The 24,451-nt window shown below is 37.8% G+C and overlaps 1 protein-coding gene and 1 long non-coding RNA gene across 5 annotated transcripts in view; one reads left to right on the top strand and one right to left on the bottom strand.

Moving 5' to 3' along the window:
* The window catches only part of SYNJ1 (synaptojanin 1), a 91,227-nt gene that overhangs the window by 27,693 nt on the left and 39,083 nt on the right, over positions 1 to 24,451 (top strand). For 2 of the 4 annotated variants that reach the window (XM_042903429.1, XM_042903431.1), the window contains exons 5-14: positions 2,014 to 2,239; positions 3,334 to 3,417; positions 9,210 to 9,271; positions 10,302 to 10,398; positions 11,524 to 11,693; positions 12,747 to 12,828; positions 15,342 to 15,494; positions 18,020 to 18,185; positions 20,668 to 20,691; positions 23,374 to 23,565. In XM_042903429.1, coding sequence (XP_042759363.1) covers positions 2,014 to 2,239; positions 3,334 to 3,417; positions 9,210 to 9,271; positions 10,302 to 10,398; positions 11,524 to 11,693; positions 12,747 to 12,828; positions 15,342 to 15,494; positions 18,020 to 18,185; positions 20,668 to 20,691; positions 23,374 to 23,565 — 1,256 coding nt within the window. The remainder of the gene's footprint in view (positions 1 to 2,013; positions 2,240 to 3,333; positions 3,418 to 9,209; positions 9,272 to 10,301; positions 10,399 to 11,523; positions 11,694 to 12,746; positions 12,829 to 15,341; positions 15,495 to 18,019; positions 18,186 to 20,667; positions 20,692 to 23,373; positions 23,566 to 24,451) is intronic. The other 2 variants (XM_042903430.1, XM_042903432.1) reach the window with 1 other exon arrangement.
* On the bottom strand, positions 20,587 to 22,231 carry LOC122198702. Its single transcript, XR_006193105.1, has 2 exons — positions 21,860 to 22,231; positions 20,587 to 20,711 (listed from the first exon to the last, which is right to left on the bottom strand). It is a non-coding gene; the product is annotated as an uncharacterized LOC122198702 (long non-coding RNA).

The raw sequence follows: 24,451 nt of genomic DNA on the forward strand, positions 1-24,451 counted from the left end.
CTTTTTTTTTTTTTATCGTTTATTACTTTTGAGAGTGTGTGTGTCTGAGAGCAAGCAGGAAAGGGGCAGAGAGAGAGGGAGACACAGAATCAGAAGCAGGCTGCAGGCTCTGAGTGCTCAGAACAGAGCCCAACGCGGGGCTCGAACTCGCAGACTGCGAGATCATGACCTGAGCTGTAGTCGGCCGCCCAACCGAGCCACCCAGGCGCCCCAGGACTGGGATTCTTGAGCTTCCCTTCAAACAGAAATATGAAAGTTTTATGCATTTATTATGCATACTCTTGTAGCTTAGTAGAAATATTTTCCAGGATACAGCCAAGTAAGTTTTTGTTGTCAGAGTCACAAATGCCTATTATAAAAACCCAAGTTGTTTTACTCCATTGGAGATTTGAAGCCAATGCCAGTTGAGAGTTGTTTATAAATTTAAATAGAATTAAAGCAGCAACACGTTGGCAACAAAGGAAAATGAAAACTGATGGCAGACAGAGAAACTCTTATCTGAACAAACGCACAAACGCACAGGCTCCCGCTTCCATTTAAATGGGGACAAGTAAGTTTTGTATACCTCTGCCATGACATGGGACTCGCTATGGCATCTGGACATACTGGGTCACGGTCAGTTTGAATTTTGCCTCAGATGAGCGTAGGCAATGGTGAAAGTTTGGAAGCTTAAGTCGTATTTTTAAAATACGTAATGGCTGCTGGATTCGGTGTTAGTCCAACAGTGATCTCACCACTCATTCACATTCCAGTACTTTCTTGAATGGACGGTTTACCAGAACTGCACGTGACCACCACAGCCACACCCTGGGGGGGAAGAGGGCTGGGCTACTGCTGGTCCAGTAGTATTGCTGTGTATTTATGATTCAGGCAGCAAGATACTGCAGAGCACTAAAGAAGAAAAATCTCTACTTAAAACAGAAGAGTTTTAAAACTCAGAGAACCAGACTTCAATATTTTTTTAAATGTAATCTTAAAATTTTATTTACTTTTTAAATTTTTTTTTATTTTAGAGAGAGATCACTCTCTATAAATACGCGGGGGAGAGGGGCAGAGGAAGAGGGAGAAAGGAAATAGACAACCTCCAGCAGGCTCCATGCTCAGCACAGAGCCTGACCTGGGGCTCGATCCCATGACCCTGGGTTCATGACCCGAGCCAAAGTCAAGAGTCAGACATTCAACCGACTGGGCCACCCAGGCGCCCTGAACCAGGCTTCAGTATTAGAGAAAATTCACTTTTGTAAGACACCTTGTTATCTGAAAAGACCCAAGTTTTTCTGCACAACATTATACTTTCCTTGGTCAGAGGTTGGTTGGGAGATTCCGTATGCATTCTTTGGAGGAGTAAGGCTCCAGTAGAGAACCCAGATGAGGCAGTCTGTGGGATGAGAAGGTGGCCAGCCGGGCAGGATTGCAGCCCGTATCCCTGATTTAGCCATAGCGACTCTGCTTTGCTATGTTTCCTAATCATTTGGCTTCTGTGTACGAACACAGCATAAAACTTTTTGCCCTGAAAAAAATTGAAAACCAGGCCCCCTCTGTTCCATAGAATGCTAAACTCCTTGGAGTAATGGAAAACTCTAGACATGTATTAATATGGTAGCTACTAGTTCAGTTGGCTATTTAAATTAAAATTAATTAAAATAGAGCCTTATTAAAGTTGAGCCTTAAGAGTAAAGCTTTATAAAGTGGGATGGGGATATGCGTATGAAATCCTTTTTTTGGAAAAGTCAGGTTATATATACATTATATAAAAAGACAACAGAATAGGACACAGCTACTAAAAACATAAAAGATCTGCTTCTTTTCTACGGACCATAGATCACATGCCAGAGGATCGCATTTTATTGCCTCATCTGATTCCTGGCATGGTAAATGTAAATGAACTGGTTTATTTGTAGGGCCTTTTAATTGAATAGCATTAAATTAATGCTTCAGGAGCACTGCTTTATTAAAGCTTATACAGTGTTAGCTGGCACTCAGTGAGCTAATGAGTTTTTCCTTTCCTGTTAGGAATCAGTCTTTGCACTTGCACCTCAAGCACTACGGCGTGAATTGTGATGACTGGCTATTACGCCTCATGTGTGGGGGAGTAGAAATCAGAACAATCTATGCTGCTCATAAGCAGGCCAAGGCTTGCCTCATTTCCAGACTCAGCTGTGAACGAGCTGGGACCAGGTTTAATGTCCGGGGAACAAATGATGACGGCCACGTTGCTAATTTTGTAGAAACAGAACAGGTACGTAGTGTTTTATATTGCTTCATGCATGTGTTAGGTGCGAGGGCCAGAAACTAATAGAACCACAGTTTTTGATCTGATTCAGAACTCATTTTCACGTCTGTAATGCCATTTCGGGGTGGTTCTTGGCTCCCTTCTGGCCTGAAAAAAGGCTTCCCTGAAACAGACTTATTTATAAACAGACTTAGGTGTGGCTCTTCAAATGAGTAACAAGGGGTTTACTAACTAGCATGACATGGTCAGTGCGGTACAGTTTGGTATTGAATTTTAAAAATCCTCAATGATAGAGCTAGACAACTTAATAGAGTGGCTTGTGTGTGTGTATGAAATGAAATCAAACCCAGCTCTTTTAAAGGTAGATATGGATATCATCTAAAATGAAAACTTATGACATTTTCAGCTAGAAAGACAAATACCATATGATTTCACTCATGTGGAATTTAAACAAAACGAACAAAGAAAAAAAGAAACACACCAAAAAAAGACTCTTAAAGACAGAGAACAAACTGGTGGTTGCCAGTGGGGAGGTGAAGGAAGGGGTGCATGAAATAGATAAATGAGGTTAAGGGCTTATGTTGAGGAGCACTGAGAAATCATCATTGAATCACTATATTGTATGCCTGAAACTAATATGACACTGTGTGCTAACTATACTTGAATTTAAAACAACTTAAAAAAGAATCATGACACTTTTGGCTCAAAACTGTATAATTGTAAATTCAGGCCACACCCCCCAGCCCAACTCAGTTCTTCAAATTAGTTTTTGAAAAATACTGAAAACTAAAGAAAAAAAATTAATTATAAAGGTATGTGTGTAAAATATTGAGATTTAGAAGGAATTCCTTTTTAAGACTTGTGCTTCTTATGCTTATGTGTTTGCTATTTTTTTGGTTAATATGCAGAAAAACTATCGCTCAATAAAAGAAAGCCAAACTTCCTTAGTAGCCTCTCCTGGATATTTTGTTAGGACAGTTGTGCGGGAGAGATTGGTCATAAGATATAACTCGCATGCAACAGTTGGTAGTAAATTTGTGTTTGTAAATGTAGAGGTCATACCTTTGTGGGAATGTTTCATCTGTTATTTTTCTCTGTAGGTTGTGTACTTAGATGACTCTGTTTCTTCTTTCATCCAAATCCGGGGGTCTGTTCCATTGTTCTGGGAGCAACCAGGGTTGCAGGTATCTGGTTAACATTGTTTTGTTCTTTTCTTTTGAATATTTTCCATATTTTCTAAGCTCTCAGGATAGTCCGTTAGTTCCTTGGATAGTCGTGTTATTCAGTCTAGTAATATTAGCTAGATTCACAAATTAGGGTCTAAATGCACGAGTTCCTGGAATTGTCTTAGATGCTTTTCCTTTAATGTTCTTTCAAATGTCTGTAGAAATTCAACTGCTGTATTTAATATTAAAATTTTAATGTTTCCATAACACACTGATATTCATGGTGTTTCATATTTACTATCTCAGTGTCTTTAATATATAGCAGTTTAGTCTCTTTAGGTAGAAGAATGTAGCAGTTAAAAAAAAGCTTCTGAAACCAGACTTCTCAATTTGCATCCTTACTCTGCCACTACTAGCTGTGTGATCTTGGACAAGTGGTTTAACTCCTCTGTGTCTCAGTTTGCTTATCTATAAAATGGGAATAATAATAGTAGTAGTTCCTATTCATAGGGTTGTAAGGATACAATGAAAAGTACTAAGGCAATGCCTAGCACCCACGGGCAGCACTGTGTAAGGGTTAGCCATTGTTATCAATAATACATCCGCTACTGGAATTTTACTTTGTAATTTATAGGGACCTGTCATCTTTAATACGTTTAATACGTTTAATATGTTTAATACGTTTGCTTTCTGATTTTTTTAAAACTTTGTTGATACAGGGATGCCTGGGTTTAAGCATCTGACTTTCGCTCAGGTCATGATCTCATGGTTCCTGGGTTCAAGGCTCAGTCAGTTAAGCATCTGTCTTCAGCTTGGGTCACGATCTCACGGTTCATGGGTTCGAGCCTGACATCTGGCTCTGCACTGACTATGTGGGGCCTGCTTCAGATTCTCTGTCTCCCTCTCTCTCTGCCCCTCCCCCCACTCAAAAATAAATAAACATTAAAAAAATTTAAAAAATAAACTTTGTTGATATAAATATCTAATACTTAAAATATAAGATTCTTTCATGTAAGTTCATAATTTTAGATTACCCATAATAATGTGATTTTGCATTTTATTTTTATTCAGAAATCTTTAGTCCTTAAAGTATAACTTATTTTCACTTTAGGCTTCTAGTATGTAATATCTACTAAGTTAAAAAACAGTTTTTTAAATTTTTTTTTTTTTTTTAGAGAAAGACAGAGACAGAGTGTGAGCAGGGGAGGGCAGAGAGAGAGAGGGAGACAGAATCCGAAGCAGGCTCCAGGCTCTGAGCTGTTAGCACAGAGCCCAACACAGGGCCAGGCCGGAACTCACAAACCATGAGATCATGACCTGATTTGAGGTCGGCTGCTTAACTGACTGAGCCACCCAGGCGCCCCTTTAGCCTATAGTATTTAGGAAATGGACAGAAAAAAAATCTTGCCTCCTTTTAGTTCACAGCTGGATCTCTTACATTTTAGGCTGGCTGTGGTAGAGAAAGATTGCAGACCATTTCAACCTTTGCGGTACCGCACTTTATGTAAGACAGGCCAAGAATTAACAAGGGTTAAAAGCAGTTACAATTCTTGAGTTCTTGTCAAGAATTTTTGCTTCTGCGGGTTTTCTCTTTGGCATGTAGGGGTAACTTAAGTAGATCTGTCTCTCTCCAAGTCTCTTTTGGGAAAGAACACCAACCCTACTCCACTTCTCCTAAGCCTGTGTGATCAGAGAAGGGTGTTTGGAATATTTGCTTGAAGAACATTCTGAAAGCGTTGTTTTGATGCAAGTTGAATGCTTTTGCTTTAGAGATAGGCTACTGTAAGAAATGGTAATAACCTCTGTTATGCTGCTTTCTGTGATATTTTATTAGAAGCTCAGGATTACAGTATTTGATTATTCAATATGGTTGGATCTTGAGTAGTTAACATTGAGGGGTCCTCCTTGGGTGAGGTTACCCTCCTCCCTCCTTCTGTGTTCTGTGGCTGGCCCAAACAGTCTGTCTGGCCAATGTCCTATTGTTTATGGGCTGAAAACTACAGATTTTTAAATCATGCATTTCTTGATAGTAATTTTTAAGACATGGAGATAGTCCAACAGCTTTGCTAAATTGTCACGGAGCTGGCCTATTGTTGTCTTGGGTGAGGATCGACTAAGTGGTTCTCAATTATTTAGCTTAGTAGTTTTTAAAATCAGCCTTTCTTTGAACAGAAATGGATTAGTTTCATAAGTATCCTTTACAGAAAAACATTTTCCCTATCATTCTAAGAGTAGGTAATATAGGAATGAAAATATTGAATCGATTAAAAAAAACTGAAAAATAGATATTTATTTTTAAAAATAAAAATATGAAGTCCCCAAATTTATTTTCCTTTAGAAGACAAACAAGGACTTTTGACAGAGTAGTTGGAAGTGCTTATTAGGTATCCTGTGTATTCTCAGGACTGGAATTAATTTTAAACTTGTTTTTTTTTTTAAAGTTCATTGAGAGAGAGAGAGAGAGGGTGCATGCACACGCGCAAGTGGTAGAGGGGTAGAGGGAGGGGGGTGAGAGAATCCCAGGCAGGCTCCACGCTGTCAGCACAGAGCCCAGCACAAGGCTCGATCTCAGGAACTGTGAGATCATGACCTGAGCCAAAATCAAGAGTTGGAGACTTAACTGACTGAGCCCCCAGGCACCCAGGATTGGAATTAATTTTAGGGTTCCTTGATGTTAGTGTTGCCTCGTGAGATGTCTCACTTCAGAAGGCCTGGACAGAGAGGATGCCTAGGCACTTGTCCCTTGGCTTGTCTCTTATCCTCCACAGTTAATTCCTCTGAGGTTTTTTTAATTATAAGATTTTAAGGAATCATCTGAGGTTATTTTAAAATACAGATTCATGGCCTCAACTTCACATCAGCTGAAATAGAATCTCTTGGAATGGGGCCAGAAATCTGTATTTGTAACCAAGTTCCTTACCATTGAAATTTGAGAACTTCTGTGGACCTGATCCTATTCTATTGACCTTGAGGCATCTTCAACCCCATGTGCTCCAACAGCCAGTCCTGAACCAGCGAAGGTAACCCTTCACACTTAGCCCCAGCATTCACCTAGGTACTGGGGCTCTCCCTTTCTTTCTGTTTCCACTCTTACCATCCATCCCAGTTAGGGTCCTCCGGATTTCTTCCCGCCTGGAAGATTCTCACAGCTTTCTAACTGGTCTTTCTAACTGGTAGTTTTTCCCACTTTTGATACATTCTACTCATCAGATCTACCAGACACCCTTTTCTTCAGGATCTGCCTTCCTCTGCCTGTCCAACTTCGTGCCTTGCTGTTTTCTAACACGTATCCTCTGCCCCCCAAATTAAGGTGTTTCCTTCAGTATGGCCAACTCAGATCTCATTGGGTGGATTCAGTTACTCCTCCACACTGATCTGTTCCTTAAATACTTAAGTGCCTCCAATGTATATTATTTTATACTGGGCATACACTGTCGTGTACTGTGAGAGATTCGAAGATTATATTGGTGCTTCAGAGAGAGCTTACAATCTGGGGAGTCAGGCCTTTTGTGGAAAAGGCAAATGTCAATACGAATCAGTTTGAGGAATTAGAAGAGTTGCCATAATGTGCTACATGGGTAAGAATGATATGTTAAGGGGTGGCAGCTCATTCATTTTACTTACGACTTCCTTTCTCTGAAGTTATTTCACATATACACTTCATACTGTTACTCTGACATTATGTTGTAGCTCACCTTGGTCTTAGAAGATGGCAAGCATCATCAGATCTATGTCGGGTAGCGTTGCACACGCAATTCTTGGTTGAATTGAAGTCTTAGAAATATGTGAACATGAAGCAATAATATTGATGGAAAATGATGCTCCGTACCACCCGGTTAAATGGTTGTTAAAAATGATCTCTGGTACAACTTTTTATAAATTTATGATTGTTTAAATCCTTAAAACTTTCTAGAGTACTACTTTCGTGACACTTGATGTAAGAGCTCCTTGACTATAGAATTTTTTTAGGCAGTTGTCTTAAAGCCTAACTGAGTAATAAAACCGGTCAAGTTGACCCAGCATATTACCCTAAGAGTTATGATATATAACTGGTTATATATATATAATATGTGTTGAAGAGCAGGGCAGTGGGGGAAAAAGCACAGCCATTGCTTGAAAAACAGAACTTCCATTCTTTTTTTTTTTTTTTTTTTTTTTACCTTCTTGACAGTTGGCCATACTGTTCAAGATAAATATTAATCAGTAAGCACAATGCAAAGTCTTGGACTTTTATAGAGGTATAGGCAATTACCTGAGAAAACTCCAAAGAAAAAGTATTGACTTGTGCTGAGTTTTCTTCAGTCTACAATGCTTAATGTCTTGTGGTACACAAAATTTTTAAATTTTGTAAAGACTATTAAGCACTATAAAGTGAAATTGAATATAGATGTGACATTAGGCTAATCACTTTCTTATTGAAAGGAAGAAACATTAAAGAGAGAATACTGATTATCAGGAGAGTTATTGGACTGTCTCACTTATCAGGACAGAAGCATGTTTAATGAATCATAATACTGTTAATTTTCGAATTGGATGAGCATGTTAGAGCTTATTTTCTGATTTTATGTGTCAAACTGTATGACTAATTTGGTAGCCCTCTTCTCAGGCCCGCCTTAAAGTCACTGTGTTCAGATCAGGCAGAATGAATTCTGGGGAAACTTTGATCCCAAGACCTCGGGGGGAAATGTTGCAAAGTGAAGTTCAGGGAAATAATCTGGTATCACCGTTATATTTCTTCTTGGCATTTCTTTCTTTCTTTCTTTCTTTCTCTTTCTTTCTTTCTTTCTTTCTTTCCTTCTTCCTTCCTTCCTTTCTTTCTTTCTTTCTTTCTTTCTTTTTCTTTTTCTTTTTTTCAAAATATTTATTTTGAGAGAGAGAGAAAGAAGGAGAGGGAGCGGCTGAGAGAGAGGTGGGGAGAGAGAATCCCAAGTGGACTCCATGCTGTCAGCACAGAGCCCCAGACGGCTTGCTCTCAGGAACCATGAGATCATGACCTGAGCGGAGATCCAAGAGTCCGGCGCTTAACTGGACTGAGCCACCCAGGCGCCCCTCTTATTTCTTTCTTAATTTTGTCTCATCTTTCTGCTACTCTCCTATGTGAGAAAAGAAAAACTGTAACAAAACAGAAAGGTAGATATTTTCCATCTTGTTCAATTCTCTTCACCCATGTTTTCTGATTCGATGTGTGTGACTGTGAGATTGACTTAGAAAGTCTGTTTTCCAGAAACAGTGTTTTGAATTGGTTGGATCTTGGGACGAAGGAGGAGTGAATAGAGCATTTAGTGTAACAAAGAAAAAAATATGTGGACCTCGTACTTGTAGGCAGCTTGGAAGAGTAGGAATCAAGTTCAGGGGACCTAAATCCTCATATGAATCTTTTTTGGAATTAGTTCTGTTGACCTAAAGGGGCAAGTTATTTCACTAGTCTGCATTTCAGTTTTTTTATTGCCCAAGTGGCAGTACTGTGTTCACTTACACAGGACGTGTAGTTTGAGCTTAAAACAAGGTAATGTATATGAAAGACCTCTTAGAAGTATCTTTCATAAGTAAAAATTCCTGTTAGTTGATGAGTTTTCATAATGGTGTCTTATAACTTCTGTCCTTTTTTTATGAGGTCATGTTTTTAAAAATAAAGGGAAAGGAAACCCATTGAACTTGTTTTTCTTTTAAACCGTAATATGAATGAACATCAATTATCCAATGTAGTATTGTGTGTTCAGCAAATGAATTATCACATACTATAAACAATGATATTTCTTTTGTCTCCATGTCAGCTTTTGGTATGATTACATGTATTTCTCTCGCTGTAGGTGGGATCTCATCGTGTTCGTATGTCAAGGGGATTTGAAGCCAATGCACCTGCTTTTGACAGGTAAGACTGATTATTTTTACCTAATGCTCTAAGTTTTGGTATCGTTAAGCAGCGAACTAGTTATCGTATTTACCGATTCATTTCTGCTTGTTTGGGCCCTAAGTAAAATTTCTTCTGACTTCTAATTTAATCAGAAGAAGGTGATACCTAGTATTATGACTTTGGGGGTTGGTAGCACTAGGTTGTGGGTCTTCATCTCTTGGTCTGAAAACAACCTGTTTGGATACGCTGTCTAATAAGGTAGCCACTAGCCTCATAGAGCTACTGAGCACTTAAAATGTGACTGGTCCAAATTGAGATGTACTGTAAGTGTAACATGTACACTGGATGTCAGAGAGTTAGTGCAAAATAAAAGGTAAAATATCTTATTAATATTTGTTTTTTAGTACATGTTGAAATGATATTTTGACTGTATTGGGTTAAATAAAATATAGAAATTCGTTTCATTGTTTATTTTTGCTTTTCTTAATGTACCTTCTAGAAAATTTAAAATTATATCTGTGGCTCATGTTACATTTCCTTAGGAACGCATTGCTCTGTAACCCCTGGAATGGTTAGAAGCTGGAGAGAAAAAGACAAACAAAAAACACCTCCTATTTGGGGCCTATTTTTCTTAAGACTAGAATGGTTAGGGAGGTCTCTCTGATGCCCACGGAGCATGCTTTGTCCTCACATGAGGAGCAGCCCTCTGCCCTAGCTGCCCTCCCAAGCTGGGTGGCCTGCGTTCTCCGCGCTTGTCTGGCACCAGCCTCCCAGAGGGGAGAGGGGGCTGGGCGGGTCCGGCAGCTCCAGCACAGACGGGAGTCTCAGCTTTGAGGAGTCAGCGAGGAAAGGGCCTTACCTGAAGCTTCATAAATTCAGAGTTTTGAGAGGAACGGATTTGTGGAATGAATCTGTATCCAGTGTTGCCAGTTGTAGGGGTGTGTGTAGAATACTGCCCTGTAGGTTCTATTTAATGGATTTCTGCTTGTTGGGGGGAAAATTCCTACGACCACTTGACACATACTTCTTTCTTTCTTTTCTTTAACAGGCATTTTAGAACGCTTAAAAACTTATATGGTAAACAAATAATAGTAAATTTGCTTGGATCTAAGGAAGGTGAACATATGCTAAGTAAGGCTTTCCAGGTAGGCATGATCAGCTTTTCTTCTGTTCCGTGGACACCTAGAATGATACTAAAAAATTATGTAGCGCAATAATGAACTTACTTCCTAGGAAAAGGTTGGGTACCTGTTGGAACCATTAACTCTTTGGGCTACCAAGAAACAGTTTTGCGTAATGTTGCTGACATTAGGGTTAGGGAAAACTTCCAAAGCAGTTGACTCTGTTTTCTGAAATGTTACTTATTTATCTTGTGGAAAAGCAGAAGAATGTCTTCCCCTCTGAAAAGTGTTCATCTGTCACTGATAAAAAGACACCGGACGGTTTCCTTCTCCATCCACGCATTGCCTCTGCCTGTTTCCTAGAAACCATAGTCATGGCTTGAAACCTATGATACGGTGAATACTGCACGTAAGACCATCCCTTCTCGTACCGATGAGAGAAAACTCGAGAACTGCGAGTAAAGACGAACCCAAATGATATATGCCCAACTTCTAAAGAAAAAGTATTCTTCATCAATGCTTACTATTAAAGCAACAATGAATTAATAGCAATGATGGTGTTCCATAAGATGATAAGCCTAAATTAAACAAAACAGAGAACATTTTCTGAAGTTCAGTCTAATGAAGTCCAGAAAGTAACTTATTTGACTGTTTTGTGTGACGCTTGTGAAATAAATATTGTTAATAAACAGATTATGCTTTAGAGAATGACTTTTAAAACATTTCAGTGTGAGTATAAAAACGTGAATTTTTTGGTTCTTAATAGGTTCTGTCTTAAGTCAGTTACTTTATTTTGAGATTCTATAACAGGTACAATTATTAAATGTGTAAAAAATGAAGTGTTGGTGGTTAGAAATAATTTTAATTTTCTGAACCAGATGAGAACATTATTTAAGTTCTCTGATGTTAATTATGTCACCTGATCTCTCTGGGACAGTATGCGAGGTTTCACTAAAAAGATGTTATTGGATACCATCAAGTAATTTTCCATTTTACTGCCAGTGTCAACTAAAGCTTTGTGGGAGATCAGTGAGATTTCACGGGACCGTGCTGAGGTTTAACTTTAAAATGCGACGTTCCATTCTAACATTACTTGATAAGATCATATTTAATTAACATTTAGATGAGTATTTGCCTTTTTACTTTCAGAGTCATTTGAAAGCTTCTGAACATGCTGCTGACATCCAGATGGTGAATTTTGACTATCATCAAATGGTTAAAGGAGGAAAGGCAGAAAAATTACATAGTGTTCTTAAACCTCAAGTCCAAAAGTTTGTAGATTATGGATTTTTTTATTTCAATGGAAGTGAAGTTCAAAGGTTTGACTGCTGTTTCTCTTTTCTTTGAGTTGGAACTTTGCTGTATTTTAAAAATTATTCTTAACGCAGAACTCTTGAATTACTTTTTTTTATATCAAAGTTTATAATTAAGTAAAATAATCTTTATTATACTTGATTTTAGGCTTGTTTTTCTTTCTTTAGAACAGAATAGGTAATAATAATACCTTCTATTATTGGGCACATCTAGTGAGCCAGGCAGTATACTCAGTCTGTACATGTGTCTGTAACAGCAGTTGTAGGAAGAAGTTCTATTATCCCCATTTTCGTTTGGGGAGATTGAGGCATAGGCTCTCATTTGCCCCAGATCACATAGCTAAAAAGTGTTAGAGCGAGGATTTACCTGGCTCCAGCTCTCATGCTGTTATCTAGGAGACTATTCTGCCTCTGTCTTAGAACTAATATGTTACGATGTCTTGACCTCAGTAAGGACTATTATATGCAAATAGAAGTAAAAGACATTGCTTATTGTCTGCTTTAGCACAATTTCAGTCTTCAGCTTTTGATAATGAAGTAGAGGAGGAAAGGAAGTATTGAAAAAATGAAGTTCAGAGTATAGGATGAAGTCAACTTTAGTGAACAAACTCCGATTTTTAGTTTTGGACTTTGTGCGAAATTTAGTATCAATGCCATAGAATCTGTGTAGGTTGGTGGAGATAACAGATCTTAGGTTTTTAAAATTTCTTCCATATATATTTGATCATCTTTTATGTGCAAAGAGCCCTGCGGTTATAAATCTGAATGTATGTTTAGCTCCTGACTACGGGCCTAATTAGAAATAAGTGGGCATGGATAAATAGATGGTGATAAAGAGTATATGACAGAATGTTAACAGTTGTAGAATCTAGATGGTGGGTATGTGGATGTTGGCTGTAAAATTCTTTCATCTTTTTTGTATGTTTGAAAATTGTAGTAATAAAAAGGGGTAGAAAGTGGATGCCGTATTTTGGTGATCACCTTAATTTTCCTTATTTTGTTTTAGCTTTACTATTTTTGTTTCAAACTAGCTGTTACACTTTACTGAATTTGTTGCAGATGCCAGAGTGGCACAGTTCGAACAAACTGCTTGGATTGTCTGGATAGAACAAATAGTGTGCAGGCATTCCTTGGCTTAGAGGTAAATAATAATAATAATAATAATAATAATAGTAATAATAATAAGTTGTAATGTATGTATGTGACTTGCATCAAATGCCTCATTCAGTGCTTTTGTAATACTTATGTTTCTCATTAGTTACTGTTCATAAAATGAAATTATGCTTCATTAAAGGCATTTTTTTACTTCTCGTATGTTTTTAACCTCCCCCCCCCAATTCCTTTTCATTTAAATATTTCCTTTACCTGTTCCAAACACTCTCTTCAGGTAGCTGATGTTTCCCTGTATCGTTCCTTAGCTTTCTGTTGAAAAACTGCTATGTACACTCTTCCGACAATCGCTTCTTTTGCCTTTTGGAATGGAAAAAAATTATATATATATTGCTTATTGTCTGCTTTAGTACAATTTAAAAATTGTATACACACACACACACATAATTTATATCGGCCTTTATTCTTCATGTAATTTCTTCAGAATTGGTGAGGATCTGTTTTCATATTCTGTGGGATTAGATTTTTGACCGTCGGTAACCCGATGCAGTTTCTACAGTGTTTTCAAATCAGTAGCTGCAAACAGGATGGATGGTTATTAGTGGGAGTGAGAGTGCATGAGATTCAGCTTCTCTAACGAAGTCTTTGTTTAAAAGTGTTTTTCTTTGCCATCTATCCATAAGTTCAGTCTAATATAGACATAGTCTCCCTGTATGACAAAGCAGCAATGCTGAGCTTTCTAGGTCTTTCCTGTTATGCAGGAGCGGGGGTCATTAGGCTGTGGTGGGTCTTCATTTCGTGTCACAGGAACTTAGTATAGTTCTCAAATACTATAAAAACAGGAGTAGGAAACAACACGTTCTTATTTCCTCCGGTGAATGATCTTAAATTTGGCCAGGACATTGGCTCATTAGCTACTCTGCAGCTGGGGTTCTTTCTGTCTCAAAAATGAAAGGGTAGTACGTGTAGAATTCTCTGCTACAGAAGTGTAGCTACAGTTCTGTTCATGTAGCTAAATAGGTTCTACCGTTTTGCCTCTTTAAAATTCTGTCATTGAGACTTATGATTATAATTTATGTAGAAAATATGACAGAGACAAAAGTGAAAGCAGACAGTTGGTCACTTGACATTAATCGCATGGCTTGGGTTTGTTTTGAGTTGTGTTTTTAAGTGGCTGAATACGTTTCTTTAGATTCTGAGAGTGAACTTATGGAAATGTTTGAAAGTCTTTACTCGAAGTATAACAAGTGTTAGTTCTCAGAATCTGACTTAACCAGCTATCCACTGTTGGTAGTTAGGTGTGAGAGAGCTCCCTCATATGTAGCAATTGGTTGACTGTTTACAAAATTGACTGCTAAAGTAGGCAAAGCTGAACTAGGGCGAAGACTAGTTTTGCCAAATTCCTTGAAAAGAGGGAGCTATAAATGATAAAATAAGTCCTAGGGGCTAATTTTGGTTTATTCTTCATGCTAGCCAAGAGCACCTCTGGTGCAAATCTCCAGGTAATCAAACGAACCTAGTTTAGTGTTTTTTATATTATTTTAGTTTTTGATCCCTCTCTAAATATGGATAATCATAATACTTGCAGATAAAACACAAATGGCAAGGAATTAAGTAAAAATGCAAGACATAGAATATGACTGGCTTCCAAATAAGACAAATAGACTGGGTAAGGACTATACCTTGCTCTGACTGCCAAATTGCAAAGCCAAAGTTCATTCAGAGTAAAAACCAGTGACTCTTCCAGAGACATTTATTGTTATCCATGAAGGAATTGGGGCAGCCTGAAGACCTTGCATTCTTGCAATATACATTGTATATTGTAATATTGTAATATACATTGTACGTACAATGTATATTACAATATACATTGTAATATACATTACCAATATAGATTTTATACATGAAAGACTGCCATGACTTTATTCAGAAACAGGACTAATTTATTTGTTTTTGTGACAGTTCAAGAGCAGCTCTACTTTTCTCATAATCTCTTGATTTTAATTACCCACATGTGTAGAACCCAGTCAAAAAATTAAATTAATTCCCTCTATATTTAAATAACCTAGCCAGATTTTTTTTTCCTGTGCTTTATTGTATGCTGTTGAATAAAAGTGAACAATCAGTCCATCTCTCACACTTCTGTACATTGTGACAACCTCCTTTTCAAGGTAAGATAAGTACAAGAATAAAAACTCAATAATCAAGCCCTAAAGGTACTGGGCTCATAATAAGTGTGGCATTTTACAGAGATATTTTACAGAGGCATTTACAGAGACATTTTAATGAGGTTAATTTCATCATTTAACCAGAAAGAAGTTGTTAATTACTACAAGGGAATATTAAGACACTTTTAAGATTCAATGACAAACTAAAATGGTGGGACAGAACACAGTTAGTCTCGTAAATTGGTAGGTTTTCAAAATCCAGTCCCACATGGCCCTATAAAATGCAAACTTTGGTTTGAGCCTTGTCGTTCTCGAAAAGTCTCATCACAGTTAATGTATTAATATACTTACAGAAGTTTCTCTTTTGCTGTTTTAGATGCTAGCTAAACAATTGGAAGCTCTTGGCTTAGCCGAAAAGCCTCAGCTGGTGACTCGCTTTCTGGAAGTTTTCCGGTCAATGTGGTCCGTGAATGGTGATTCGATCAGTAAGATATATGCGGGCACTGGAGCCCTCGAAGGAAAGGCGAAGGTAGAGCTAGGTTTCTCCTGACATGACGAGAGAGCCTCATTTTCCTTTCAATGACACTTTTAAATGGTCTCTTTTTAAATTAACAGTTGGGCTTTTATAGGTATCTGCTTCCAGTTCTGTTTTATTATCCTTCCGTGTCCTCTTTAATACTTCCTTCTGTAGCGGATACTAATGATTGGGTAGAAGAGAGTAATGTCCCTCAGCTTGGGGGGTCTTACGTATGACATAGTCATTTGGTGATAATCCGTTAGGCCTACATATGTATTGCTTATATTTTGTTTCATGATTTCTCAGAACTTACGTATCTGTGTCGCTTTTTATGTTGTTTGTTTTGATTATAAAATTTTTAAAAGTCCTAGTCCTCCTAATAAGGGGTCCTCTGTCATTTGGCTTTGTGTTCCCAGCACTTGATATAGTGCCTACCATTTAATAGGATTGTGACAAATACTGGTGGGATGAATAAATCAGTGGACGATTTATGCCACACTTACTATGAGCCCAGTACCTTTAGGGCTTGATTATTGAGTTTTTATTCTTGTACTTATCTTACCTTGAAAAGGAGGCTGTCACAATGTACAGAAGTGTGAGAGATGGACTTCCTCATAATTCTGTGCCTCCTCATTGCTTTTTAATATCTGGCATTATCAATAGACTGCTTCCTTACTCTAGTGTTTGGCACTTATTAAGAGACTTTGGAAACGCACTCGAGATACTTTTCATTATTTTATATACTTAAATAGTAACTTTTTAAGGCTCCTGTTTTCAGTTGGATTTTATTAACATTTTAAATCTCTACAATTCTTCAGATTACCTCAGGAATAGAAAATAAGGGCATTTGCCATTTTTATAATTCTGCCACCCCTACAGTACAGCAGCTGAAATTCTTTGAAGACCACTCATCATCTCTAAGTCTTTTTCTCTAAACCTTCCTCCTCTTCTGCGTCTCCTAAAATGCCATGTCTGTCTCTGTTCAGTTATTGGCCTTACCTGTCACAAATGATTTTGTTGACATTGACAAATAATTACTTCTTAAATGGTCCCTCTTTTTGAAAACCTGAAATTGTTAAACCTCCTTTAGTACTCCTTTAAAAAAGAGAATATAATTCTTACTGTTAAAACTCGATTCTCTACAAGAGCTGCTTAAAATATTCTTTAATGCTCTTCCTTTTTGTTTCTGCAGCAGCCAAGACAGTATGTATACAGAGGTTATGTATATTTTCAGTGGTCTTGTGTCTCTAACTAATAGATGCGAATTCTCATGTATTAAATATACTAGTCTGAACTGAACTAAAATCTAACATCTGAACTGCTCTTTCTTTTCCTTTCTCTGGGTTCCTTTTGGTTAATTGCCTGATAATGTGAACGGTGAGTGTCTTTTCAAATACTGTCATTTGTATATGTCATCACATGGAAGAAAATAACATTTTAATTTTCAAATTACCGTCACTTCTATAAGGGATGAAAATTACATATTGCAAATGAAAGGGTTTTTTTTAAAGGCCAGAGTTTGGTGTTTTGTTTTGTTTTTTCAACAGTCATCCAAATCTGTAAGATCAAAAGAAATCTTCATGGTAACTAACACGCCTGAGTAAACTATATGTTCATTAAAAGTTACGATCAGGAAATGCAGGCTTCCGGTTATGGGAATACGTCACAGGAATGAAAGGCACAGCATAGGGAATATAGTCAATGGTATTGTAGTAGTGTTGCATGGTGACAGATGGTTAGCTACACTGGTGGTGAGCACAGCTCAATTTATAGAGTTATCTAATCACTGTGGTGTGCGACACAAACTAACGTAACGTTGTGTGTCAGCGATACTAAAAAAGAAGTTATAATCAACTCACTGGAGGAATTGGCCTAAGTTTATTATTTTTATGGTTTGTATTTACATCGGCAATAAAATGAGCTAAGATATACGAACTGTAGTTCACATTTAGTATTTATTTATGAACTATAATTATAAATTTCTTTTTAGGCCAACCCTTCATTCTTAGGTTCAGTTTTAGTTTTAACTACTAGTATAAGTTATTGAGGAGCGATTTCAGTCTTATTTTTCTACACGTTATTTTTCTACTGTCGAAGTACTTGGAAGTTTTTCTAAGAGCATGTAAGTGGACCACATCCTCCTTGATCTCCCCTGCGGCCCCCCCACCCCCCATCCCATCCTTAGTGCTATAGGTTACAATGTAGGAAGTAATTTCCTTGTTTTAAATAAGTACATGTCACTTCATTTCCTTTCTAGTAAGCAACGTTAGACATTTACTGCTCTTGATGTCATTAGTGAATGCGTTTGTGGTACTGAGCTTTTTCCACGTTTTTGTGCAGAACTGTTATCCAGAAGGAAAAGAAACAAAGGCATCTTGAGCCATTTTTGATATGATGATTTGATACTCAAAGTAGAATGATTAGGTCCTTTTTATTGCAGTAAGGTCAGATAAAACTGATTTAAACTTTCAAAATGCCTACTGAATAAAATCAACAATATTTGGAACAAAAATCCATGCTCTTTTCTTCCCCAACAGGCTGGAAAGTTAAAAGATGGTGCTCGTTCTGTTACTAGAACGATTCAGAATAACTTCTTTGACAGCTCCAAGCAAGAGGCCATAGATGTTTTACTACTGGGAAATACTCTAAATAGTGACTTAGCTGACAAAGCTCGAGCACTTTTAACTACCGGAAGTTTGCGCGGTATGCGTACTTTGTATTTTGATTACTTTATGTTATTTATATCCCTTCTAATAGTCCAAGGAGTAACTGTAAATTTATTTACATAAACATTTTTTAGATCAAGTTGATTAAAACAGTTTGTGGAGGAATTTCCATCGATCTAATTTTTAAAAATTGCATTCTCTAAAGGAAGTTCATCTCTTTGGAAATGTTTTTACATTCAGTGGTATTACTAAGCTGTAAAATGAGGCCCATGCAAGGCAGGATTTCATAGAATATTCAGCTAGTGCTTTGAATAGAGCATTCACTACCTAGTTATGTAGACAACAGTTGCTTTATTCAGAAAAAGAGTGCCTATATTAGTGATTTTGCTAATTTCCAACCCCAAATTTCTATAACTTGGTCTTCCCTTACCTTGGTGTTGTTTGAATGAGCATTAAATCATATTAGATAATAATTTAAAATATTGATTATTTTTAGACACTATTTAATATGAGACATAAATATATGGCTTTCAAGGTGGCTTTTTAACTTTCACTGAGTCTTTTATTAAAATCCAAAGAAGTTGAGCTCCTGTCAGTGTGTGGTGTATTTAGCATCATCATGGGAAAAACTCAACAGGCACTGTAGAACTTAATGAATTGACTTCCTTAATTCCGTATTTTTTCTGTCTTCACTTTTTTTTTAGCACTCTGAACATTTTTACTTCTTCTGTTATCCCCAGCCAAACCTTACAGTTTCCCTGTGCGTGTTAAGAGAAATTGTTCCTCATCAAATAATGTATTCTTGGATAATTACTTGGTCAGCTAGGTTATCATGGATTCTTTCAGAATTGTGCATGGTGCTGTGGGTAGTTGGGTACAGTTGGCTCCTTGGGGATCTATTAGTAGGCCCCGGGGACTGAGGCCTACTAGCGCTCTAAAAAAACAAAGTCTGATCTTAGCTACTATTAACTTCAGGCTTTCTTCCTGGCTCCCAGCACCAGAGACTTGGCTGATTTGCATCTTGCCACTTCCTTCCACCTATGCCTTCTTTGATATGGAGGCATTGCTAAGCAACAGTTGAAAGTAAGCAACTGAAGGAAAGAAAAGGAGAAGCGAGGAGCTTAAGAATTCCCAAACCTGATTATCAGTTTTTTTAGTTGCCTGCACATGTTACTGTGTGTCGAAAGCGCCTAAAAAAAAGTACAGTCAGTTCTGCTCTAATGCTTGTTCTGAGAATGGGAATTTGTTCCACCGTGGACGCTCTGTTAGGGAACATTTTGAGCATAATGCCAGTTCTGCATTCCTTTATGCATGGTCTCACCCGGCAGAACTGAGACGGGTAGAAATACACAAAACACGCACACACATGTGCATACACTTCAAACCTTTCTCTGCTTCCATTCACCAGATGTGTTATGAGACATACCCATTCACACCTGGTGTTACAAATTTCCATCCCAATTCCAGAAGACCCTTCTTCCATCATTCACAACTACAGTTGACCCTGGAACAACACGGGGGCAGGGACACTCACCCCCCACAGTCAAAAATCCATGTATAGCTTCTGATTCCTCAAAAACTTACCTACCAATAACCTGTAGACCAGAAGCCTTACATAAACAGTTGATTAACACATAATTTGTATGTTATGTGTATTATGTACTGTAATCTTACAGTCAAGTAAAGTGTTAAGGAAGGGAAAATATGTTTGGAGTACTGTATTTACCAAAAAGGAATTCACGTATAAGTGGGCCTGTGCAGTTCAAACCCGTGTGTTCAAAGGGTCGGCTTGCTTGTCAGCTGCCATTCTCCTCATGCCCACTTCTACCAGCAAACTTCAGGTCTTTTTCATGACGAAGTGCCATATTTAAGGAGTATTCAGACACCTCAAGCCATTTAACATGTGAAACCGTACTACTGTTTTTACTAGGGTCCCATCTATTTTGGAGTGTCACTGCTAAAATTTGGGAGTGTTGTCCCCTAATCCCATTTTCCCCATAAGCTCTGTGGCTATGGGAATCTGTACTGTTTTGCACTGCATGGTGATTTTTGTGGAATGTGTATGTTTTGTTACAACTGAACTGATTGTACTTAATCGGCCGAGTCCCAGAAAGAATACTAGAAGACGTATATTCGGGTCCTCATGTGTTCAATACCCTCTAACCCCTTGGGTTTCTAGATTCATATTCTCTCTCACACGTATGTGCGTGCACACGCACACACACACACACACACACACACAGGAGCAGCTTGAAAAACAGGCCAAGGACCTCCTGATTGTGACACTCTGGACATCGCTGAGTCACTGTAGGATTTTTCATAGATGCAGAGGGTTTGCGTCAGGTATTGTCACTTATGTTTAATCTTTGGTGTCTTATAGCCCTCAGAAAAAATAATCAAATTGATGTAAAAGAAAAAAATGAGGCCATCTTAGGATGTATTGTCATAACACTCTAGATTTTAATTGTAACTTGTTGTTTTACTAATGATTCTTTGTTTTCTTCTTGATGCATCCATAGTTTCTGAACAGACATTACAGTCAGGTACAGTATAGAAAACCAATCTGTAAATAAAAGCAAATTTTTCTTTATTTTTCTGAAGTTGATATTGTAAATCGACCAAGCCGTATAAATGGAAACTTTCTCTTATTTTGCCCTCAGTTTCTAATAGGATAAATTAATACCTTGTTTTAATCTGAGAAAAAAATTTTTAAGTTTGAGAAAACAAAGTACTTCGTTTAGGAGAAAATGCATAATGCTGCCTGTCTTCTTCTAGTAAATGCTTAATTCTAATTAAATATAGCTCATCCAGTTTTAATTTCACCTTTATATTTCAATGAACACACATTGTTAGTATTATACCTTGCTTTTACTAGGCTAATGGTAAAAACCCCAGTGTGACTATTTTGGATTAATTTCAGAGTACTATCTGTGATATCTATCAGCAGTGTTTCTCACACATAGTATTTGAAAAACAATGACTTATTTTTTCATACTGTAGATGAAATATATTCTGTAACTATAAGACATGCACTAAAATGTGATCTGAACTCTTTTAAAAAGCGTCAAAATTGGTAACAAAGTTAGAGTAAGTGATTAGGACCTAAAGATCGTTATTTTTCTTGCCTTTCCTATTCGTAAGAATCTTATGCCTTCATTTTCTGGACAAGGTTTATGAACTTGTCCTTAAACACGGACATGTGGCAAAAGGAGCAAAAACGGCCAAACGGCAAAATTTCTTGCCAGAAATGTATCGGAAAAAGACATCTTTTCTTCCTTTTACTGAAGATTTGGTATCTTAAGATTTGTTCTGCTTAGTTACTGTTCTGAACGTTTTGAGAAACTATTGGTTATTTTTGTGAGAAGTTTGGAAGAGGAGGGTACTTGGATGTATTTTGAGTTATGTAATGAAATCCATTTTCTGAAATGATATGGCATTTGGGAACGGACATCTGTTTGAACACGGGCTCATTTCTGCACATTGAGGTGCCAACCAGTTAAGAATAAGCTAGAAAATTGTTACAACTTTTTATTCCATTTATAAACTGATCTGACTTAATTCACACAACATGGCCGCATGTTTTCACACGATTCATTATTTGTCTTGCTGAGTATTTTAGGCTGTTAAATCACTCTAGAACTTGTATTTTGATATACAGTGGATCACAGAGGCTGTTTTCATAGTAGGAACAGTGGCAGTGATTTCACTCACAAAGACCATGTCATGGAGAAGGATGCGTTGGGTACGGCCAGCTTCCAGTTAACCAACAGACCAGAACGAATCATGTGCTTTCATTACCACCTGACACCTTATACGAGTAGTCACGTCAAGTAGGAAGAGGGCTGCAAATCTGCGTGTCTGCTCCTGGGAACAGCAGGCGTGACCTGATCACCTCAGCAGTTCCCTCAGGAGATTCACGGGTCACACTGTTTTCCTTGTGATGCCATAATCTGCCTTTTTACTCTAATTCTCTTGTGTATCTTGGTACCCTAAAACAATAAATAGTAATCAAATCGTGTATTAAAAGGTGAGAATCATTGTGATTTCCTTTTCCTCTTGCCAGTTAGTTGCCAAGTAAGTGTTTATTCGGTTTTTAGATTGAGGTCCTATTAAGGTTCTAGCCACGTTAAGTGCCGAAAATTTAATCAAAGAGAAGTGTGATTGAGAAGGAAGCTAGATGGTGGTCAAAAAGTATGCATGTAAGAGACTGAGGGTCCAAATGTATTGAGCATTCATTTAACAGTGATGCGTCGAGCACCTACTGTGTCCCAGACACTGTTCTAGTCACCAGAGATAATGTAGTAAGCAAAAGAGACCACCATTTCTGTCCTCAGGAGCTTCCGTTCTTGAGAGGGGAGACAGACAGTTACGGGATAAGTACATAAACACAGAGTTTGTAAATGGTGACAAATGCTATAGAGAAAAATAAAACGAGGAAAGGATATGGAAGGTTAGGGACAGAATGCAAATTCTAATAAGATGGTCAGGAAAAGCCTCACTGGGATGAGGTGAGGGAAGAAGGTCTCGGGCTTTGGAAACGGTCCGTGCAGAGGCCTTGTGGGAGCAGGCTGGCATCCTAGGGAGACAACAGGGAGTCAGCAGCTGAGCAGCGAGTGAACAGGGAAGAGGTAGCAGATGAGGGCAGAATGGCAATGTGGATTGTGTCAGGCCTTGCAGGCCATTGTTGCGGACTTCGGCCTCTGTCTGCGTGAGTTGGGAGGGATCTCATAGTGACTTCACTCTCTGACATCTCGTTATCGTCCATAATTAGTATTTTTGTCCGGGAGCCATTCCTTCTCAAACCACCTGTCAGTAGTTAGAAGCTTAAATGTAAATGTTCTTAAATCTTTTTGTTTGGAAATAAGATTTATATTTTCACCAGCCTTCGAACTAAAGTTATACGAAAGTCAATTGCTATGTCCCTACAAATGTATAATCTCTAGTTTTGTACATTATAAGATGATGTACCCCTTCATGGAAAAAGAACCGTTCTGCATGCTTTATGTTGCCGCAATAATTTTTACTTTGGCTATTGTATCAAGTGCCCGTTGTTTTCAAAAATTGTGTCGGTTACTTGCATCGTGCTGGACTGTGCATGTATCTTATGCTTGTTTATGCTGCTGCTGCTAATTGTACTTGCCCTGCTTCGTTTCTCAGGTATAAAAATCGATTTCTAAAAGTGGTTTCCTGCAGCTAAAACTCTGTGGTGTTTTGTTTTTGATTAGCATCTTCCAAAGTACTAAAGAGCATGTGTGAGAATTTCTACAAGTATTCAAAGCCCAAGAAAATTCGGGTATGTGTTGGAACCTGGAACGTGAATGGTGGGAAGCAGTTTCGCAGCATAGCTTTTAAGAATCAGACACTCACCGACTGGCTTCTCGACGCGCCCAAGTTAGCTGGCATCCAGGAGTTTCAAGGTTTGCTTTTTGTAACAGGGATTCACCTAGTAAATCCTGTGACTTATTAATCTATCAAACAAATGTAACACTTCATAATATGCCTTACTCTCAAAAAGAAACTTGGCTTTATAAGGATGAAGGCCAGACCTTTAAAGGTAACTACACAAGGAAGAAAAACTAGTTCTGTTTTTATTCTTTTAAACTGACACACAGCAAGCTTATTTTGTGAGTGATAATTTTTTAAACCTAGGACGTTCCATTTTTCAAATCTAGTTCTCTGTTTAACTAAACAGGTAAGAAATATTCAGGGTAGATTAAGAAAAATCTTTCAAAACTTGTTGTAACACGTGTTGGCACTTGATAATTTAGCGGTACTGATTTTTCCTTATAAAACCTTGGTCGTCATTCAGCCGCCAAGCTCTTAACAGCCCGGACCAAGCACTGAGCTGATGATGCTTTTAAGATTTTAATTAGGATTATCAATGTGGGCCGCCTTCTTTTTTTTAAAGTCACTTTGAATTCCTTTTTAAAATAATACACATCTAGCATGTATCATGAATAAAAGCGAAGTGCAGAGGTACCTGGGTGACCCAGTCAGTTAAGCATCTTGACTCTTGATTTCAGCCCGGGTCATGATCTCATGGTTTGTGAGCCCACGTCGAGCTCTGCCCGGTCAGTGCTGTCTTCTCTCTCGTTCTCAAAAATAAATAAACTTAAAAAAAGAAAGTGCATAGGAAAAAATGTGAGATGCAGATTTTCTTTTTTTAGTTATCTCTAATCAGTCACATCTTAAACCCTAAGGTTTTCCCCAGACTTTTATTGAAACGATCTTTTTCACTTACATTGAACCTACCTTGAAATTATAGTTGTTGTTGTAGTAGTGATAATATTAGAGGAGCAGCTA

This window comes from Panthera leo, chromosome C2, assembly GCF_018350215.1.
Source record: "Panthera leo isolate Ple1 chromosome C2, P.leo_Ple1_pat1.1, whole genome shotgun sequence".
In the NCBI taxonomy this organism is placed as follows: Eukaryota; Metazoa; Chordata; class Mammalia; order Carnivora; family Felidae; genus Panthera; species Panthera leo.